The sequence below is a fragment of the Meles meles genome, chromosome 15 (assembly GCF_922984935.1).
Source record: "Meles meles chromosome 15, mMelMel3.1 paternal haplotype, whole genome shotgun sequence".
Taxonomy (NCBI): domain Eukaryota; kingdom Metazoa; phylum Chordata; class Mammalia; order Carnivora; family Mustelidae; genus Meles; species Meles meles.
The window spans coordinates 37,333,336-37,351,071 of NC_060080.1; the positions used below are offsets into that span (position 1 = coordinate 37,333,336).

Consider the following 17,736-nt stretch of genomic DNA (forward strand, 5'->3'; position numbering starts at 1 on the left):
TAAGTATTTCTGGTTGAAATCCTTCAGTCTCACTACGACCCTGAAAAGAAAGCACAACTTTAATCTCCTGGCATGATTAGTTTTGATCCTAAGCTGCATAATAGAATAAATGCCCCCAAACGTGCAGAGTAAATCTTATTAACGTCAAAACTACATTATATGCCCTGTAGGAGACCAGAAATCAATTTTTACATCAAGAGAATAGGAAAGCTTCTGGGATGCACAGAGAACGTCCCCTTACACCCTTTCCTACATCCCCAAACAGGCGTTTTTACATTAAGAGCAAACCGGAAATTAGCATTCTGTGCCTACTGAGCGCTGGTCGCATTCGCGCTCGTTAACTCATTTGAGTCCTGCCACAAAGTACTGAATGCTAACATCTGATTACACTCGTGACAGTGCAGTCTGAGAGATCTGGAATTTGCTCAAGGTGACACACTGCAGCAAGTAGGAGTCAGGATTTGAATCACAAGCAGTGTCCTTCTTCCCCCCGACGCCCCCCCTCCCCCGCCACCGCCACGATGCAGAAAACACAGGTCTGCAGGAAATTAATGACCCACAGCCTTCCCGAGGCTCTGCGCCATAACGGGGAGACAACCTGGTTCTCGTGACTCTTCAGTCGTTGTTTTCACCGAAGTGCATGACTGCGGGAGCAAAGCGACCACGTGAGCCTTCTCCCTCCCCCGACGAGGGCCAGTGACTGTCTGGCCAAGGGCAAGTCACAGGTGCGACAACGTGCCAGGACTGGATCCGGAGCCCGAGGGCTCGAGCTCTCCCGCAGCGCCACTGGACCGCCGGGAGGGGAACTCGGCCGGGTGTGGCCTCTGGACGCGCAGCAGGTCACTAGTGCGCTCAAAGGGAGGCTGGCGAAGCGGTCAGCACTGTGAACCCGCGAGGTGCAGGGACTAGGAATGACCTTGGTCGCGCGGCCTCTGTAACCCTGCATGGCGACCTGGGCGGCAGCGCCAGGGTCCCCCACGGCCTCCACCAGTAACGAACCGGTGCCGCGAGACCCTACACAGACGCCAGGGCGAGGCTGCAGAGAGGGGGCTGGCCCTCCCCACGTGGACAAGCTCCCCGCTGGGGGCGTGGCCACCGGCGCGAAGCTGGCCAATGAACGCCGCCGTCGGGCTCACCCGGTTGGGTACGCCGGCCGGTGGGGCTGCACCACCCCGGGGGCGGGGCTCCGGAGCCGGGGCGCGGCGCGGCGGGTCACGCGGGTCGCGGCGCCGGGCTATAAGTAGGGGCCGGCGGCGTGTGCCGCCAGAGTGATGGCTGCCGGCGCGCGCTGCGTGCTAACTCTTCTCGGCCGCTGAGGCGCCCGTGGGTGCTTCCAGGGTGGGTCGCCAGGCCCCGCCAAACCATTCCCGGAGCCTCCGCCCCGGGCCGACTCCTCGTCGACCCCAGGTGCGTGCGTCTGTGGTTCCAGCCCACTGTCGCAGCTTGCACCTCTCGTCTCCCGCTCGGCTCTTCGTTTTCTCTGGTGAGTAGTGGCGCCACCTTGGATAAGGCTTTCTTCTCCCCGCGGCCAGGCGCCGATGCCGTGGCGGGGGAGGCGGCTGGGTGGCCCGGTGCGGGCGGTGCGGCGAGATTCTGGCTTCGTTTCTGTTCGCCTCCCTCCCCCACCCCACCCTGCCCGCCCGCGGGCCTTTTTGGCGGTCCCCGGGCGGCGCGCGCGGGAACGGCCCTTTTCCGGTTTTCGTGGGGAGGGCGCGCGCGGGCGGGCGGCGGCGAGGGGCGGGCGTTGGGGGTATGCGGCTGGGCGCGCGCCAGCCGAGGAGGTCCCCGGCGCCACGTGCCCACCGCCTTGCGAGCCCTGCTCGGGGCCGGGACAGTGGGCTGCGGGCGGGGGTCAAGGCCGGGTCCCCCTGCCGCGTGGGCCAGCGCGAGGTGCCGCACGGGCTCCCCAAGGGCGCGCTGCTATTGTTATTTTCTTCCCCCTCCCCCCCAGGATGAACTTGCGTCCTTTCTCTTCTCCGCCATGGAATTCTCCTTGCTTTTAGCCCTCCAGAGCCAAAGAAACCCCAGACAACAGATGCCCATATGCAGCGTATAGCAGTAACTCCCCAGCTCGGTTTCTGTGCCGTAGTTTACAGTATTTAATTTTATATAATATATATTATTTATTATAGCATTTTTGATACCTCATATTCTGTTTACACATCTTGAAAGCCGCTCAGTAATTCTCTTATAATTAAAAAAATAAACAAAACCACTAGTCTAGAGAATGGCATCTACCGTGACAACGCTGACTACCAGTACTATTGCTGCTACTGCTGCTTCTGGTCCAATGGTGGACTACCTATGGATGCTGATCCTGGGCTTCGTTATTGCATTTGTCTTGGCGTTCTCCGTGGGAGCCAATGATGTAGCAAATTCGTTTGGTACAGCTGTGGGCTCAGGTGTAGTGACCCTCAAGCAAGCCTGTATCCTAGCTAGTATCTTTGAAACTGTGGGCTCCGTCCTACTGGGGGCCAAAGTGAGTGAAACAATCAGGAAGGGCTTGATCGACGTGGAGATGTACAACTCGACCCAACAGCTGTTGATGGCCGGCTCCGTCAGTGCGATGTTTGGTAAGTTCTTTTTATGTGTGTCCCTTAATGGCGGGTGAACAAATGGGTATTTCCCTTCCTGTGCTTTCCCTGTGCTTTCCTGTGCTTTTCAGATTTTCTTCTGCAGAATGCAGCGCTTTCCTAAGAATTTTGCCATTTAATAAAACTTCCCTGTGTTTCAGGTTCTGCTGTGTGGCAACTAGTGGCTTCGTTTTTGAAGCTTCCCATTTCTGGAACCCATTGTATTGTTGGTGCGACCATTGGTTTCTCCCTTGTGGCAAAGGGGCAGGAGGGTGTCAAGTGGTCTGAACTGATAAAAATTGGTATGTTTAATTCTAAATGGTTTTTAAATTTTTATTCTTGTCATGTGCTATCATGGCATTATATGAAATATATGGTGTAAAATAGAAAGTTTTGAAGATAGAGTATTAAAATGTAAAGTGGTTTTTTTTTTTTTTTTTGGTTTTGATTTTGGTTTCTGATTTTCATTAGTTGACATTTTTTTTTTAAATTGTGTTCTGTTCCAGTGATGTCTTGGTTCATCTCTCCACTGCTTTCTGGTATTATGTCTGGAATTTTATTCTTCCTTGTTCGTGCATTCATCCTCCGTAAGGTAATCCTTCTCTCTCCTCCTTTATGACCTTTGATGGGTCATACTCAGTGGTATTCAGACTGCTAGCATTCTTCCAGATGTGATTGGTGTGGCCTTAGAAAGTTAAAAAATTTATGTTTGGTATATTTCTTCTATGTTGCTAAGTTCTCCGAAAGAAACGAGTTTGCGGTAACCAAGAATGCATTCAGGCAGGAAAAATTGAATGAGTACTGTGGTGTCCCAAGAAATAGGAGAGGCTGGGAATGAGAAGATAAGGAAATTTATTCAGGGGGGCTTTGTAGAGGTGTTTGCAGATTATTGCTTTACCTAAACCATCATATGCAGATCAATTTGACTTACAAGCTTGGGGTTCAGGAAGTCACAGTGTCTCTTAAGGCTCTCTTGAGGCTTTTTTTTTTTTTTTTAAAGCTGATAGTTAAGTTGAGTAGTTTGGGTCTCCACATAGTTAATTTTGTAGTACTGATTATCATAACCAGTTTATAAGCTTCTACGTGGAGACTCTATCTCTCACAGTGACTTGACTCTAATTTCTTAGACTGGGTAAAAAGAGCCAGTAAAAGTAGTTTTGTTTTGTTTTTCTTGGCCAAAAAAAAAAAAGTTTCCAGACAGTCATTTAATTTCCTGTCCTATTTGAAAATCCCTTTTGAGTGACCCAATAGCATTTCTTTTATCTAGAAGTCTGATGCTGGCTCCAAAATAAATGTAGACGACAAGGGATGTTGTCATTGGACTGAGTTATTTACTGAGTAAGAATAAATGCATTTTGCTCAGGAAACAAAGTTGTCCTTTTTTTGAGGTGAATGGCTCTTAACGGTCCATTGTAAGTTCTTAAAAATGCTCCTAAACGGAAGAAATCTGAGTGAAGGAAGATAGGTAGCTTAGAAATCTGAGTGAAGGAAGATAGGCAGCTTAATCCCAAAGGGTAAGAATATATTCAGAGCCATTTGTTTGGTCTAGTTGTAAGCTTCTGTAGGGAAGGATTCGTACCTTTGTGGAAATACCATGATTGATTAATCGCTTTTCCTGTGACCCGAGTGTGGTAGAATATAGCAGTTGAATATTTGGAAAATTTGAAACATTTGTAGGTTGGTTTATAACTTGAGAGTGAATAGTTAATTGTTACTATTATTGGCCTTGAAATTTGCTATTGTTCTATTTAGCAAACAGGTATGAAGAGCTCCTACCCTCCCAATCCCCAGAACTGCTGTAGCATATGATAACATGATGGTTAGATTTGAGGCATACCAGTAGTCACAGCTCAGATTCTTCAATCTTCTTATTAGAGCCATATAGCTTGCTCTATACCAGATAACCAGGAGAATTAATAGGATCCTCTGTAGGGGATTCCTGCTTTATATAAAAGTTTACATTGGGTCTTTGTTGATTATTGGGAAGCAGATTGTTCTGATTCTGGAGAGGCTTTGTGTGTCTCCAGACAAAGCAAACTTGTCTTCTTTCTTGGAGGGAGAATGGTGGTAGTGCTCTGAGGGATTTTAGTGGCCCGAATTTCTGATTTGAAAAATGCATGGCAGATATTTTTTACCCAAAGTTAATAGCTTAAGTTAAGTATATTAACTTCTTAACTATTAATATTCATTATGGGGGAATGAGGGTGGACATGATCAAGAATGATTGGAATAGTGTTTAAAATGGTATTGACTTTGAGGACCTTCTTGACCTCCAGGCCCCCCCTTTCCTCCCCATGGCCCATATATACCTTTGTGTCCAGTCTATCAGTGAGCCTTTAGGTGATGAATGTGAATAGTTCTGGTTATCTCAGGTTTTACATCTCAAGAAAATAGACTTATGCTGGTAACCTTTGGGCATCCTGGCTGTTAAAGTCTGAATATTTGACCATTAAAATGCTTTCCAACTTAAGATTCTGTTTTGGGAATTAACATTAAAATTGCTTGTAAAAAAATTTGTTTTCTCACTGTTTATTCCAAGGGTATTGGGTAGTCTATTAGGAAAAACTAGAATGGAGGTGCCGTACTTCTTCTTAAGGACTGAGGGCAATACACAGGAAATAGGGGAAAAGGGTAAGTTTTCCTGTTGAGTATTTAAATCCTAGTCAGAGAAAACGGGTTGTTCAGCATTTTCCCTTTTGTTTAGGAATCACATTAAATCTAGGACATCTTTTCAAACTCAGAGGAGCCTTTTTCTTTATACAAAGGCTTATGGGAACATCCAGTATGTAAACAGTGGACTATTCTGGTTGAAGATGGGGAATTATGAAGACCCCTCTTTAACATCTCACGTAACCGTATGGTGAGATATTTACATTATTTCCAGGTAAAGATTCAAGTGTATATTAGATGGGTCATACAGTAATACAAATTTTAGGAAGTCGTTAGCCTTGGTTACCTGTTGTGAGTGACCCAGAGGAGTCTGGAAGGAGTAAAAGGGAGAACACAGTTTATGTTTTATCCTACCCTCCCCACCATCCTGGCTGATTTACAAATTTAGCCTTTTAGACTATGAGCCTATATTTCATTTCTTTTTCTTTTCTTTATTTTTTAAAGATTTTATTTATTTGAGAGAGAATATGAGCTGGGGGAGAGGGAGAAGCAGACTCCCCACTAAACAGGGGCCCACCATGGGGCCCAGATCCCAGGACCCATCCAGGCATTCCTAGTCAGAAGTTTTAGAATCACTTCGGGTCTTTGCCTTTCTTCTCAAGATTTTCTTTTGGGATTGTGATCAAGACAGCATTAAACCTTTAGGGTAATATCTTTCAAAGTTTAGTCTTCCCCATATATTCAGATCTGTATTCTCTTTAAGGGTTTGACTTCGGTGTTTTCCTATAGAATTAATACACATTTGTTGTTAATGCAACTCTTATTTCCAGTCACACTAGCCTTGCAGTTCCTTAAATATTTGTTGGAGTTTTTGCCTGAGGGCTTTTGCACTCTGTCTGGAATACACCCAAAAGCAAGGGAGGACCCTTGCTTTTTTCCCACCTTTAGATATGTACTGGCTTGTTGACTTAACACATTTGTGTCTTTGTTCCACTGATACTCCCCAGTGTGCCCCTCCTTCCATCGCTGCCCCTTGCTCTTCTTTATTTTCTTTATAGTATTTATTGCTACTTTTTTCTGTACTAGAATGTAAATGCCAGTTTTCTGAGGGCAGGAACTTTGTCTCATTCATTCCTATATTTTAGTGCCCAGAATAGTGTTTGGCATAGTCTGTTGAATGAGGAGGTGACTTAGTGTACAATTCATTTTTATCTTAGCACTCTGGTAGATCATTAATAATGGCATATTTATTGATGTCTAGAAAAGACGGTTGTCACAGGTAAATTCTTCATATTTTGGCTTTAAGAAATCTTTGCAGACATGCTGAGAAATGTCCTCACATCTCATTGTCTATATCTTGACATCTTTTACAAATGTATAGTACATCTCAGATGTATGCTCAGATTTACTTCTGGCCATCAGGTTCCTTAGAATACTGGGTGATGGGGGCGCCTGGGTGGCTCAGTGGATTAAGCCTCTGCCTTCATTTTCAGCTCAGGTCATGATCTCAGGGTCCTGAGATCGAGCCCCACATTGAGCCCTCTGCTCAACAGGGAACCTGTTTCCCCTTCTCTCTCTGCCTACTTGTGATCTATGTCTCTCTGTCAAATAAATAAAATCTTAAAAAAAAAAAATATTGGGTGATGAAACCGATTATTTGGGACATTACCAGTCACTGGTATCAGTAGCCTTGTTAGAAATAGCACCCTTCCCCCCTCAGATAATAAAAAGCCAAACACAAACTTAGGTTCAGATAGATATATAAGATGAGACCAGCCTTGGTAGGGAGACTTCTAGGAACAAGGCCAACTGGGCTTTTCCTACTACTGTGGAGACCATTAGCTGGCACTGTAATTCCTGAACCTGCCCTTTTATAAGGTTCTATGGAAATGAATTAACTTTAACACCTTTTAAGGTATTGATATTAATGATCTTTTACAGGCAGATCCAGTTCCTAATGGTTTGCGAGCTTTGCCAGTTTTCTATGCCTGCACAGTTGGAATAAACCTTTTTTCCATCATGTATACTGGAGCACCTTGTAAGTACATACCAAAATATTTAAATGTGAATTTAAGTTGTTTATAAAACTTGCATTAAATGCCCAATTTACCCCTTTTTGCTTTACAGGGCTGAAATCTCCTAGAAGGTGGCTGGCCTGCGCCCATTTCAGAAGGCTGCAGGCTAGTGTATGCTGAGTTAACCTAGATAGTTTTTCAACCAAAGAGACCTGCTAAGATTCTAAATCACTACAGACCTTTACTCTTTAGTCTTCACAGGACCCACGATAATATGACCTTCTCCCTCCCTTTCTCCTATCTATGCTGAAAATACTGGAAGTGATAATGGCCTCAACTACTGACTACTGAAGAGTCATTAGTTATATTTGGTCTTCAATAATCAGTCATTTAGAACTGGTTTGCTGGATATTCTCATTTTTCTCTCCCAAATGGAGCTACCTCTGTTTCTAAGCACTAAATTTACTTCCCTGAATCTGCTTGAATGAGAAGAGTTGGGATGTTTAACAACTGGTCTAAGTGCACTTGGAAGAAGAATTCATGCAGCTAAGAGGAAAAATAATTTGTGAGGATATAAAGATTAAAATGATTGCTTTTATTTTGGGACTAAGGCAAAGCATGGATTAAATTATGACACACGTTTAATTTGGGAACTGAAAAAGATCAGTCACTTCTAATTTACAGGACGTTACATGCTTTGATCAGTCATTTTGCTGTCTAGGGTCATTTGACTTGACGGTCAAGTCAGTGGCTTTTGATCTTTGACCGTGACCCACTGGAAAAAATACATGGTACATTGCTGCCCAAGACACCCATGTAGAGAAGCTACTTGCTCTTACTGTGTGCTGTCACCCATATTTCCAGATAATTCTCCTGTTTTTTTTTTTTTTTAAGATTTTATTTATTTATTGATGGATAGAGATCACGAGTAAGCCGAGAGGCAGGCAGAGAGAGAGGGAAGCAGTCTCCCGGCTGAGCAGGGAGCAGATGCAGGGCTTAATCCCAGGACCCTGAGATCACCACTAGAGCTGAAGGCAGAGGCTTAACCCACTGAGCCACCCAGGCGCCCCTCTCCAGCTTTTTTTTAATGCTCCTTGGGGCTAACTAAATTGATTACTTTTCTGACTAATGGATCATAACTTGTTTCTTAAAACTTCACTGAAGTAATAAGTCACTGACCAAAAATGAAATTAGCTCAGTATTTTTTTTAACCTTGTCTTTATTCTTGGAATAATTAGGAAAGAAAATGGACAACTTAATGAGAACATTGATCTTACTTAGGGGATACCAGACTCCTTACCAAATGGTATGGGCAAAGAAAAGCTTGCATGCTACATTTTCGTTCTTTTTAAAATTGAAGTCTTTGTGCTAAACTAAAAAAGTCTCCTGTGAGGCTCTCAGCACTGGTGTTTTATCTGGTAGCAGGAAAGCTCGTAGTTCAGTGAAATTAGAAACTTAAACTTTCAATCATTTTTGAAAAAGGAACTTGGGATGTTTTTGTTCTGTTCTTTGTGGATCATTTACAAGAAAAATTTCCTCTTCTCGTTTCCCCTCTTTGGGGAACTTGGAACACAGGCAAATTTAAATTGTGATAGAGATTGATTAAATTTCATTAATATTTTAGTTTGTGTGACTAAATACATGGTTAGAATTGATAGGAATTAAAATGGAAAGATGTATAGTCACTATAGAACTTTAGTTTTGAAGGGACCACAATTTATATCTGATTTTTAAATATTAATTGGGGGGAGAATAGATTTTCCTTTTTTTTTTTAAAGATTTTTATTTATTTGACAGAGATCACAAGTAGGCAGAGAGCCAGGCAGAGGGAGGAGGGGAAGCAGGCTCCTTGCTGAGCAGAGAGCCCGATGCGGGGCTCCATCCCAGAACCTGGGATCATGACCTGAGCTGAATGCAGAGGCTCTAACTCACTGAGCCACCCAGGTGCCCCTAGATTTCCCATCTTATAAGTAGTTGAATTCCTAATCAGAATAAAGCAAAAGAACTGCAGGTAGCCAAGCTATTCTTGGATGAACTATCATCATTATAACATCTTTTAGGCTAAAATAGAATTCTATAGTGCTTTGCTTCGCTCAGTAGTCTAGGCTAGTGGCATAGAACCTGCTGGCATATAAGTGATAAACGGAGGAGGACTGATACTGATGTTCCCAAAGCTAGGTGGAAAGTAGGCAAGTCTCTAAGATAAGGCTTGTTAATGAAATTACCACTAAACTATTTTCTTTTTGTGAAAGATATCCCTTTGAACTACTCTTATCTTTTGATAGATAATCTGGTTTTTCTGTATCTTAGTTTGATAATGTCTAGTAAGAGATAATCTTTTTAAAGGATTTTACTGGAGGATAATACAGTGGATGTGTTAACTTCCACAGAGAATTCTGTCACTATTGTATTGTATGTATTAACTTCCACAGAGAATTCTGTCACTATGACAAAGATGACTCTTGGGGCCCCTTTCTTTTTAACATCAAAATCAGTATATGCAAACATAATGTGTGGCAGCTACCATCTGGAGGCTAGGGAGTAGAATGCTTCCATTTTTTCATAGCTAGTTGCAGATCCTGAGTATAGTGATCCTTATTATCTTCTAAGTAAAGAAAGGGGGAAAAAACCAGTTTTTGAAGGAGCTTGGGAGACTTGAACCTAATCGAGTAGGTGTGGAGAGTGGGCCAGAGGTGGTCGTGTGGGTTTCAGATGACTGGGGGACTTTTCTCCCCTCCTGAATTTATATAGTCAGGAACACAATGAAAACCTTGTGGACTTAAGACTGGCAGCAATTGTAAAGGGTGATGGGCTGACTTGGGGAACCCCAGAGTCCCCAGAGGAGGGTTTACACATTGTTGCAGGGGGCTGTTGCCCTGGGGTTTTCAAGATGCACCATTTTATCTCCTAGTGCTGGGCTTTGACAAACTTCCTCTGTGGGGCACCATCCTCATCTCGGTGGGATGTGCAGTTTTCTGTGCCCTTATCGTCTGGTTCTTTGTATGTCCCAGGATGAAGAGAAAAATCGAACGTAAGTAACAAATTGTGGCAGAACATTTTAACTAGGAATGTGCTCGTTTCTTCTTGTGTGATCAGTTAATAAAAACACACTATTTGGATAGATTGGCAAAGTCAAAAATTTAAGTGAGATTTCAGGAGATGGGTTTATTGGCCAAACTCTGTTTTTATTGACTTGAAAAGACCTGAGACCTATTCATAAGGAATAGTTGACATATGTTGGGGATGAACTGGTCATTTAATCTAGTTTTTACTGTATCAGTTGCTGGTGACAGAAATACACAGAGAAGTAGCTTAACATTAACTTCGAAGTATGAGGATATCTTAAAGTGTAATAAAGGGTAGGCATAAAATTTTCAAGGGGGAAACTATTCTGACTATTTCTGTGTGTAACTTCAGATTTTGACATGCAAATTTAAGTGTCTTGTTAATATCTGACTTTTAGATGTGGTCGGTTCTCAGAATTGTCACACAGATTTGAGAGGTAGATATTTTCCATTGTTAGTGTGAAGGAATTGTTTAGACCGTTACTACATACGGTAGTAGAGTATAATTAAATACAGAATAAATTTTGTTAGTGTTAGTCTCCTTACTGGCTGAGATTTGTTACAGTAATCTTTCTGCCCTTTTCATCTGCAAATGCTTGGTTAGAGATTTCACGTTGTCTTTGGGAAGTGAAGGTCTGAACACTGCAGGGGCACTAGGAAGAGTGCTGTGTCATTGCAGCTGCACTGAGGTGCTTGTGCCGTGCGCACAGTGGGAATGAGTCTTGCATGACCTCCTGCTCTCGTTTTTCCTCCAGTTTGGGAGAAGAGACAAGTCTTGCTAATGTTTTAGGTCCTAGTCTATAGCATGGTTGTGCTGCCTGAATGAACGTGTAAATGTACTGGGCATTGGTAGACTGGGCAGAGGATATTCCTGCCTAGTTGGACATTTAGATCCATAAGGTGTGGAACATTAAAGCACATCTCTGTTTTACAGAGGTGGGAATTCGAGTTGTCCTCTTCAGTTGTCTGCATTGAGCTGTTCCTTTGCTTAAACTCCTAGACTGAAATTTGGGGGCATTCCTTTTTTCAAAAGAACGTGAATTAGATGCAGTGTAAATTTTCAATCTCTCCACCTCATGCTTCAGGTACATTTCACCTCAGAATGGGTTAGCAGGGAGCTAGGAATAGTTTTATCCTTATAAAACCGAAACCTTTGTTTTGTAAAGGAGAAGAATACACAACAGAGCCCATAGTGCCTAAAATATTTTACTGTCTGGCCCTTCACTGAAAAAGTTTGTGACTGCTGAAGCACTGTTGATTTCTTCCCAAAGGAAAGATAGGAGATATGGCAAGTGAAGCAGACAAGGAAACTTATCCTGAATTTTCACTGAAATACATTACTTTGAGATGGATATTTTTGAGGTGGGGGGAGGGGAGGTGTGGAATGAGTTAGTTTGGTCAAAACCAAACCAAACCAACCCCTCCCCCCTTTTTTCTAGGAGAAATAAAGTCTAGTCCTTCTGAAAGCCCTTTAATGGAAAAAAAGAATAGCTTGAAAGAAGACCATGAAGAAACAAAGTTGTCTCTCAGTGATATTGAAACCAGGAATCCTATTGCTGAGGTAGGATCTGCCACGGTGCCCCTCCGGGCTGTGGTGGAGGAGAGAACAGTTTCGTTCAAACTTGGAGACTTGGAGGAAGCTCCAGAGCAAGAGCGGCTTCCCAGCATGGATCTGAAAGAGGAAACCAACATAGATGGCACCATGAATGGTGAGTGGAGTGAGAAGAGTTTTACTTTGTTACCTGTACTGGGGAGGAGGCTTATTGTTTGGGCCCCATGATGTTTGTTTTTAACGTTACTGTTTTGGTCTTGGCTAGGGGCAGTGCAGTTGCCTAATGGGAACCTTGTTCAATTCAATCAAGCCGTCAGTAACCAGATAAACTCCAGTGGGCACTATCAGTATCACACTGTGCATAAAGATTCTGGCTTATACAAAGAGCTGCTCCATAAATTACATCTTGCCAAGGTGGGAGATTGCATGGGAGACTCTGGCGACAAACCCTTGAGGCGCAATAATAGCTATACTTCATATACTATGGCAATTTGTGGCATGCCTCTGGATTCATTCCGTGCCAAAGAAGGTGAACAGAAAGGTGAAGAAATGGAAAAGCTGACCTGGCCTAATGCAGACAGCAAGAAGCGAATTCGAATGGACAGTTACACGAGTTACTGCAATGCTGTATCTGATATTCACTCGGCATCCGAGATGGACATGAGTGTCAAGGCAGAGATGGGTCTGGGGGAGAGAAAAGGAAGTAGCGGCTCTCTCGAAGAATGGTATGACCAGGATAAACCAGAGGTGTCTCTCCTCTTCCAGTTCCTGCAGATCCTTACAGCTTGCTTTGGGTCATTTGCCCATGGTGGAAATGATGTCAGGTCAGTTGACTTGGAATCTCAGCGTCCCGCTTTCTAGTTTTGTATCACCTTATCCCTTTTATAAGGCTATGGTTGTGGCTTTGGTACCATAGCACCCCGTGAGACACAAATAAGCTAGAGAGCTTATGTTATTGACTTAATTAAACAGGCAACGAAATTTTTTTAGAGGGGTGCTTGACTGGCTCAGTCAGTAGAGCACACAACTTTCGATCTCAGTTGTAAGTTTGAGGCCCATGTTGGGTGTAGAGATTACTTAAAATCTTTTTTTTTTTTTTAAGAGATTTTACTTATTTATTTGACAGAGATTTTACTTATTTATTTGATAGAGATCACAAGTAGGCAGAGAGAGAGAGGGAAGCAAGCTTCCCGCCGAGCAGGGAGCCCGACGTGGGTCTCGATCCCAGGACCCTGGGATCATGACCTGAGCTGAAGGCAGAGGCTTAACCCAGTGAACCACCCAGGTGCCCCGTGATTACTTAAAATCTTAAAAAATATTGTCCCCCACCCCCCTTTAGAGAGATTACAGAGAATGTTTCTGTAGATGATAAACACAGATATTCTTCAGGGAGAGGTCTTCTCTGTCAAGATAGGAGCCAGTTCTGTGATAGTAAATTCTATGAATACTGAGATGAAAAGCTGAAAAAATCACTGCCCTAGGGAATGAATTTGGATGTTGTTTTCCTTAGTTCTGTGGTTTGTGTAAACTGGTCATTGGAACCTGAGTTGTTCTAGGCTACCTGTTGGATGAGAGGCCACCAAATGCATGGGATTCTTCTCTTGAGAGCAGCTTTTATTTTCTTCTGCTGTGTATGTTGGCTGTTGAAAGGACTATTTGCTAAATGAGCTTGACAGCTTTGCTTTAAATAATCTAGTAGGTCATTTAGCAAACTGGATCTTGCCAAATTCTAGTTCTGCCTGAAAAATCATCTTTGTCCTATTTTTTCTTTCAGCAACGCCATTGGTCCTCTGGTTGCTTTGTATCTGGTTTATGACACAAGAGACGTTTCTTCAAAAGTGGCAACACCAATATGGCTTCTGCTCTATGGTGGAGTTGGTATTTGTATTGGTCTGTGGGTTTGGGGAAGGAGAGTTATCCAGACCATGGGGAAAGATCTGACACCAATCACACCTTCTAGGTAAGTTGGTAAAACAAGTCTTAGGCTAGTGCTCATTTTCTTAGGATGCATAATATGTGTAGTGTTACCACACGAATCTTCAGCTAATGTAACCTAAGCTTGAATTATTTCCTGGTGGTCCTCTCATTGTTGTGAGCTTTTTCGATTTTAAACAAAATTTTGGTCAAATACTCATCTCCAGTGGTCTCTTATGTTATTAAGAGTTATTAACTTTTCTGAGAAAGGCTGTGTGGAGCAAATAGTCTGTATACTTGTCCTTTATCTGTCTCTACTTGAGAGCTAAGACTAATGTTTATTACATTTTTCAAAATAGAAGTGTAGACTTTAATAATGGGCTTCTAGGAACCCTTAGAACCTTAAAAATGTTAGAAAAGAGGGAAGAGATCCTGATTTAAAGTAGATTTCAGGTGCATCTGGGTGGCTCAGGTCATGATCTCCAGGTCTTGGGATCCCACCCTACACTGGGCTCCCTACTCGGTGGGGAGTCTGCTCTTCCCTTTAAGATTGCCTCTTCCCACCCCTCTGCTTGTGCTGTCTCTCTCTCAAATGAATAAGGAATAAATAAAATCATAAAAATAAAGCAGATTTCAGGAGCTACAGCAAATGAAAGATGTTAGGTCAGTGTCAGGTTTTGTTACTGAGTGGATCACAGTAAGATTATGTTAACTTTGAGGTAATGTTAGTTTATAAAAAAGAACACCTTCCATTCTTTTTTTTTTTTTTATTTGTTTATTTGACAGACAGAGATCACAGATAGGCAGAGAGGCAGCCAGAGAGAGAGGAAGGGAAGCAGGCTCCCTGCTGAGCAGAAAGCCTGATGCGGGGCTCGATCCCAGGACCTTGGGATCATGACCTGAGCCGAAGGCAGAGGCTTTAACCCACTGAGCCACCCAGGCGCCCCAACACCTTCCATTCTTGACAAGTAATCTTTTTATGTCTACAGTGGCTTCAGTATTGAATTGGCATCTGCCCTCACGGTGGTAATTGCATCAAATATTGGTCTTCCCATCAGTACAACACATTGTAAAGTAAGTGTAGTGTGATGTATATGAACTGTGTCTATTGAATGGTTCTAGTAATACAAAGAGGTTTTTGTTTTTTTTTTTTAATGTAATGACTGTGGTTTAGAAAGTTTTATGCAGTTGGAGTCTTGAAGAGTTCACAAATTTAGGGCAAGTGACTGCAATAATGTAAAGGCTTACAGTTTATAATTCCTTGGGTCGAGTGCTCTTATTTAAGCCGATAATGTATGTTCTCCCCAAACAATGGCGAAAGTCCTTTTACAGATAGTTAACCCATCTGTGAAGCATGTTGGGCTGTTGAAGGGCAGCGTTATTTATAGAAGGCGTATATTCATAGCCTCAGAATTGAAATACTGAGAATTTTGTTGAATTCTGAAGTTGCTTGATGGCCATGTAATAACTAGAAAAAGGAAGAAACTAGCTTCCTTAAGTCAATTTAAGTTGGTTCATCCTGGAGCCTGTGAGTAATACTTCCTCTTCTAGGGTATCTCCAGGTGATCGGCTATGAGGTCTGATATCTGTCCTCCTCTAAAATGATGCTTGGAAAACCTGAAACTTAAAATTATTAAATAAGTCAACTGTTTTAATAATTCTTTATTAAAGCAGTTGATTAAAATGCCGGTAGCTCAGGAGAGAGAAAAGAAGTGTTCTCGTTCTGGTCTTTTTTACCCTAGTTACCACAGAAGTAATGATTGGATTTTTGTATTGCCTTTGTCTTCCCATGAGTAATCTGCTTCTTACCCTGTTACAAACCATCTTTCATGGAATCAGTCTTATCAGCAGTTTGGGGCTGCTTACCTATGTACGATCATGAGTCTGTTACCAGAATACCATTGGCCTCTCCTAACCAGTGTCCTCCATCCCTCTCTGCTAGGTGGGCTCTGTCGTATCTGTCGGCTGGCTCCGATCCAAAAAGGCTGTTGACTGGCGACTCTTCCGTAACATTTTTATGGCCTGGTTTGTTACCGTCCCCATTTCTGGCGTTATTAGTGCTGCTATTATGGCAGTCTTCAAATATGTCATCCTCACAGTGTGAAGCTGTTTGAGATTACAATTCGTGTCGATGTTTGGGGCCACCTTACACATTCCTGCTCCTTTCAAGAAGGATCACAGTGTTACAGAAGACCGACAAGAGTTTTTTTTAAAGTTTGGGAGCTGTGGGAGGGAAGTGTTACTTGTGCTATAATTGCTTTTGTGCTAAATACAACTTGTCTCAAAATAGCTATGTAAAATAGCCGGGTTTCTACTGGTTCCTATTGAGGTCCCTTTTCCTTCTGGGCTGTGAATTCCTGTACATAATTCTCTACTTTTTGTATGAGGCTTCAATTCCATTATGTTTTAATGTTGTCTCTGAAAATAACTTGTGATTCCTTTTTTTTTTTTCTTTTTTTTTTTAAAAACAACCATTCAGAGCCTTTTGACACAGTGTGCTCTGCTTTGGTGGTTTCACCAGCTTCTGCCCTAACATGCACAGGGACCTAACAACAAACATAACTGAAGCTTCCCTTGTAGTCTCTTAGAGAAATAGAGCCATTTGTACTCTGCCCTCCTGTCGGTAGTGGCAGGTTCCATTGGCATATATGGGAACAACTTATAGGGACGAGGTTCTTTGGACACAGTAAAAATTTTAAGTTAGTAGAAACTTCTTGGCAAGCAATTCATTGACAATTATTGCTGAAAAGAAGTAGGAAGAAAAAACCTTTTGGCCGTCTTGGTTATTTCTTTACAGTTTCTGGCAGTGTGGGATGGATGAATGGAGTGGAATATGAACTTTGGGCAAGTTAAATGGGACAGCCTTCCATGTTCATCTGTCTACCTCTTAACTGAATAAAAAAGCCTACAGTTTTTAGAAAATTTTGTTCTCATGGTTTTTGTTCATGTTTGAAGCATCTGGGCTCCAGATCAGTTAGCCCTATGCCATTCTTAGGAGAGTGTTCTGATCTTAAATGAGAACTACCGACCTACTTAAACTTTCCCACTGCTCCCTGATAAGTTTCTTGTGATCCCAGAATGTACATGACTTAACTCCATAGGTACTGTTGTAGCTGTTTGGCATTTTTCCTTATAATAGCACAGCCTAGACACTTTCACGTTAGTGTGTATAAATGTACTCACTGTTTGACAGCCACAAAGTTTTCCTGTTTGAATGGACTGTTTTACCAGATCCTTATTTAGAATGTCCCTAGCTTTGCTATTATGAAGGATGTTAAGACAGGTGGGGTGTGTATATGTGTGTGTGGGTAGCTCAACTTTAAAATGCTCAGTGTTGGGTTCTTCAGTCTGGACCCATTATCTCTTTTACCCTTGATCAGAACAATTAATGCAAAGTATGTTGCTTTGCAAACTATGTTGATGATTCCTGTCCTGAGAGTTGTGTTTTAGGGAAGCCACACTGTACCACATAAAGATAAGGCTGCCTGACCTATGCCTGAGAGAGATTAGATCACTGGTTTGGTACATGCCGTAGATTCCTTGATGTTCACCATTTAAGGTCAGGCACTGTGCTAAGCTTTTTATATACATTTAGTCCTTAAGACCTCTTCAAATAGGTTTTTACCCCTCTCTTACAGGTGACAGAACCAGCCTGGGGAGCTTTATCTTTCCCAGTATTACATGGTAGCAGAGAATGGACATCAGTTGTAGCCTTTGGGGCTGGCTGAAAGTAGCCTTGTGATTTTTTTTTTTTTTTTTTTAATTTGAGGAAGGAAGGAGGGGGCTCTATATGGTAAAGGAGAATTTAGCATTAATCCTTGAACTGAAGGTTTTGGAGGAGATGCTCTTGAGTTTTGGCATTGGTTTCCTTTCCTGAAACTGTGTGACCTCACACAGTCCTCCATCATGTCTTCCCTGTGATTAAATGAATAGTGACCAGCCTCAACATTTCCCCTTGGCTTGGGAGAAAACAGCTGAGAAAATACTTCAATCAAGAATGTGTTTCT

At 42.6% G+C, this 17,736-nt stretch overlaps 1 protein-coding gene across 1 annotated transcript; it reads left to right on the forward strand.

The window, feature by feature from the left end:
• The first annotated feature begins 1,266 nt into the window (after positions 1-1,266).
• Positions 1,267-16,651, forward strand: SLC20A1 (solute carrier family 20 member 1). The gene is made up of 11 exons (XM_045979295.1): positions 1,267-1,483; positions 1,952-2,573; positions 2,735-2,875; positions 3,080-3,165; positions 7,125-7,221; positions 10,110-10,229; positions 11,703-11,972; positions 12,081-12,639; positions 13,590-13,775; positions 14,719-14,803; positions 15,672-16,651. The coding sequence occupies exons 2-11, from the start codon at positions 2,228-2,230 to the stop codon at positions 15,831-15,833; spliced, it is 2,052 nt and encodes a 683-aa protein (XP_045835251.1). The 5' UTR covers positions 1,267-1,483; positions 1,952-2,227; the 3' UTR covers positions 15,834-16,651.
• The last annotated feature ends 1,085 nt before the right edge of the window (positions 16,652-17,736 follow it).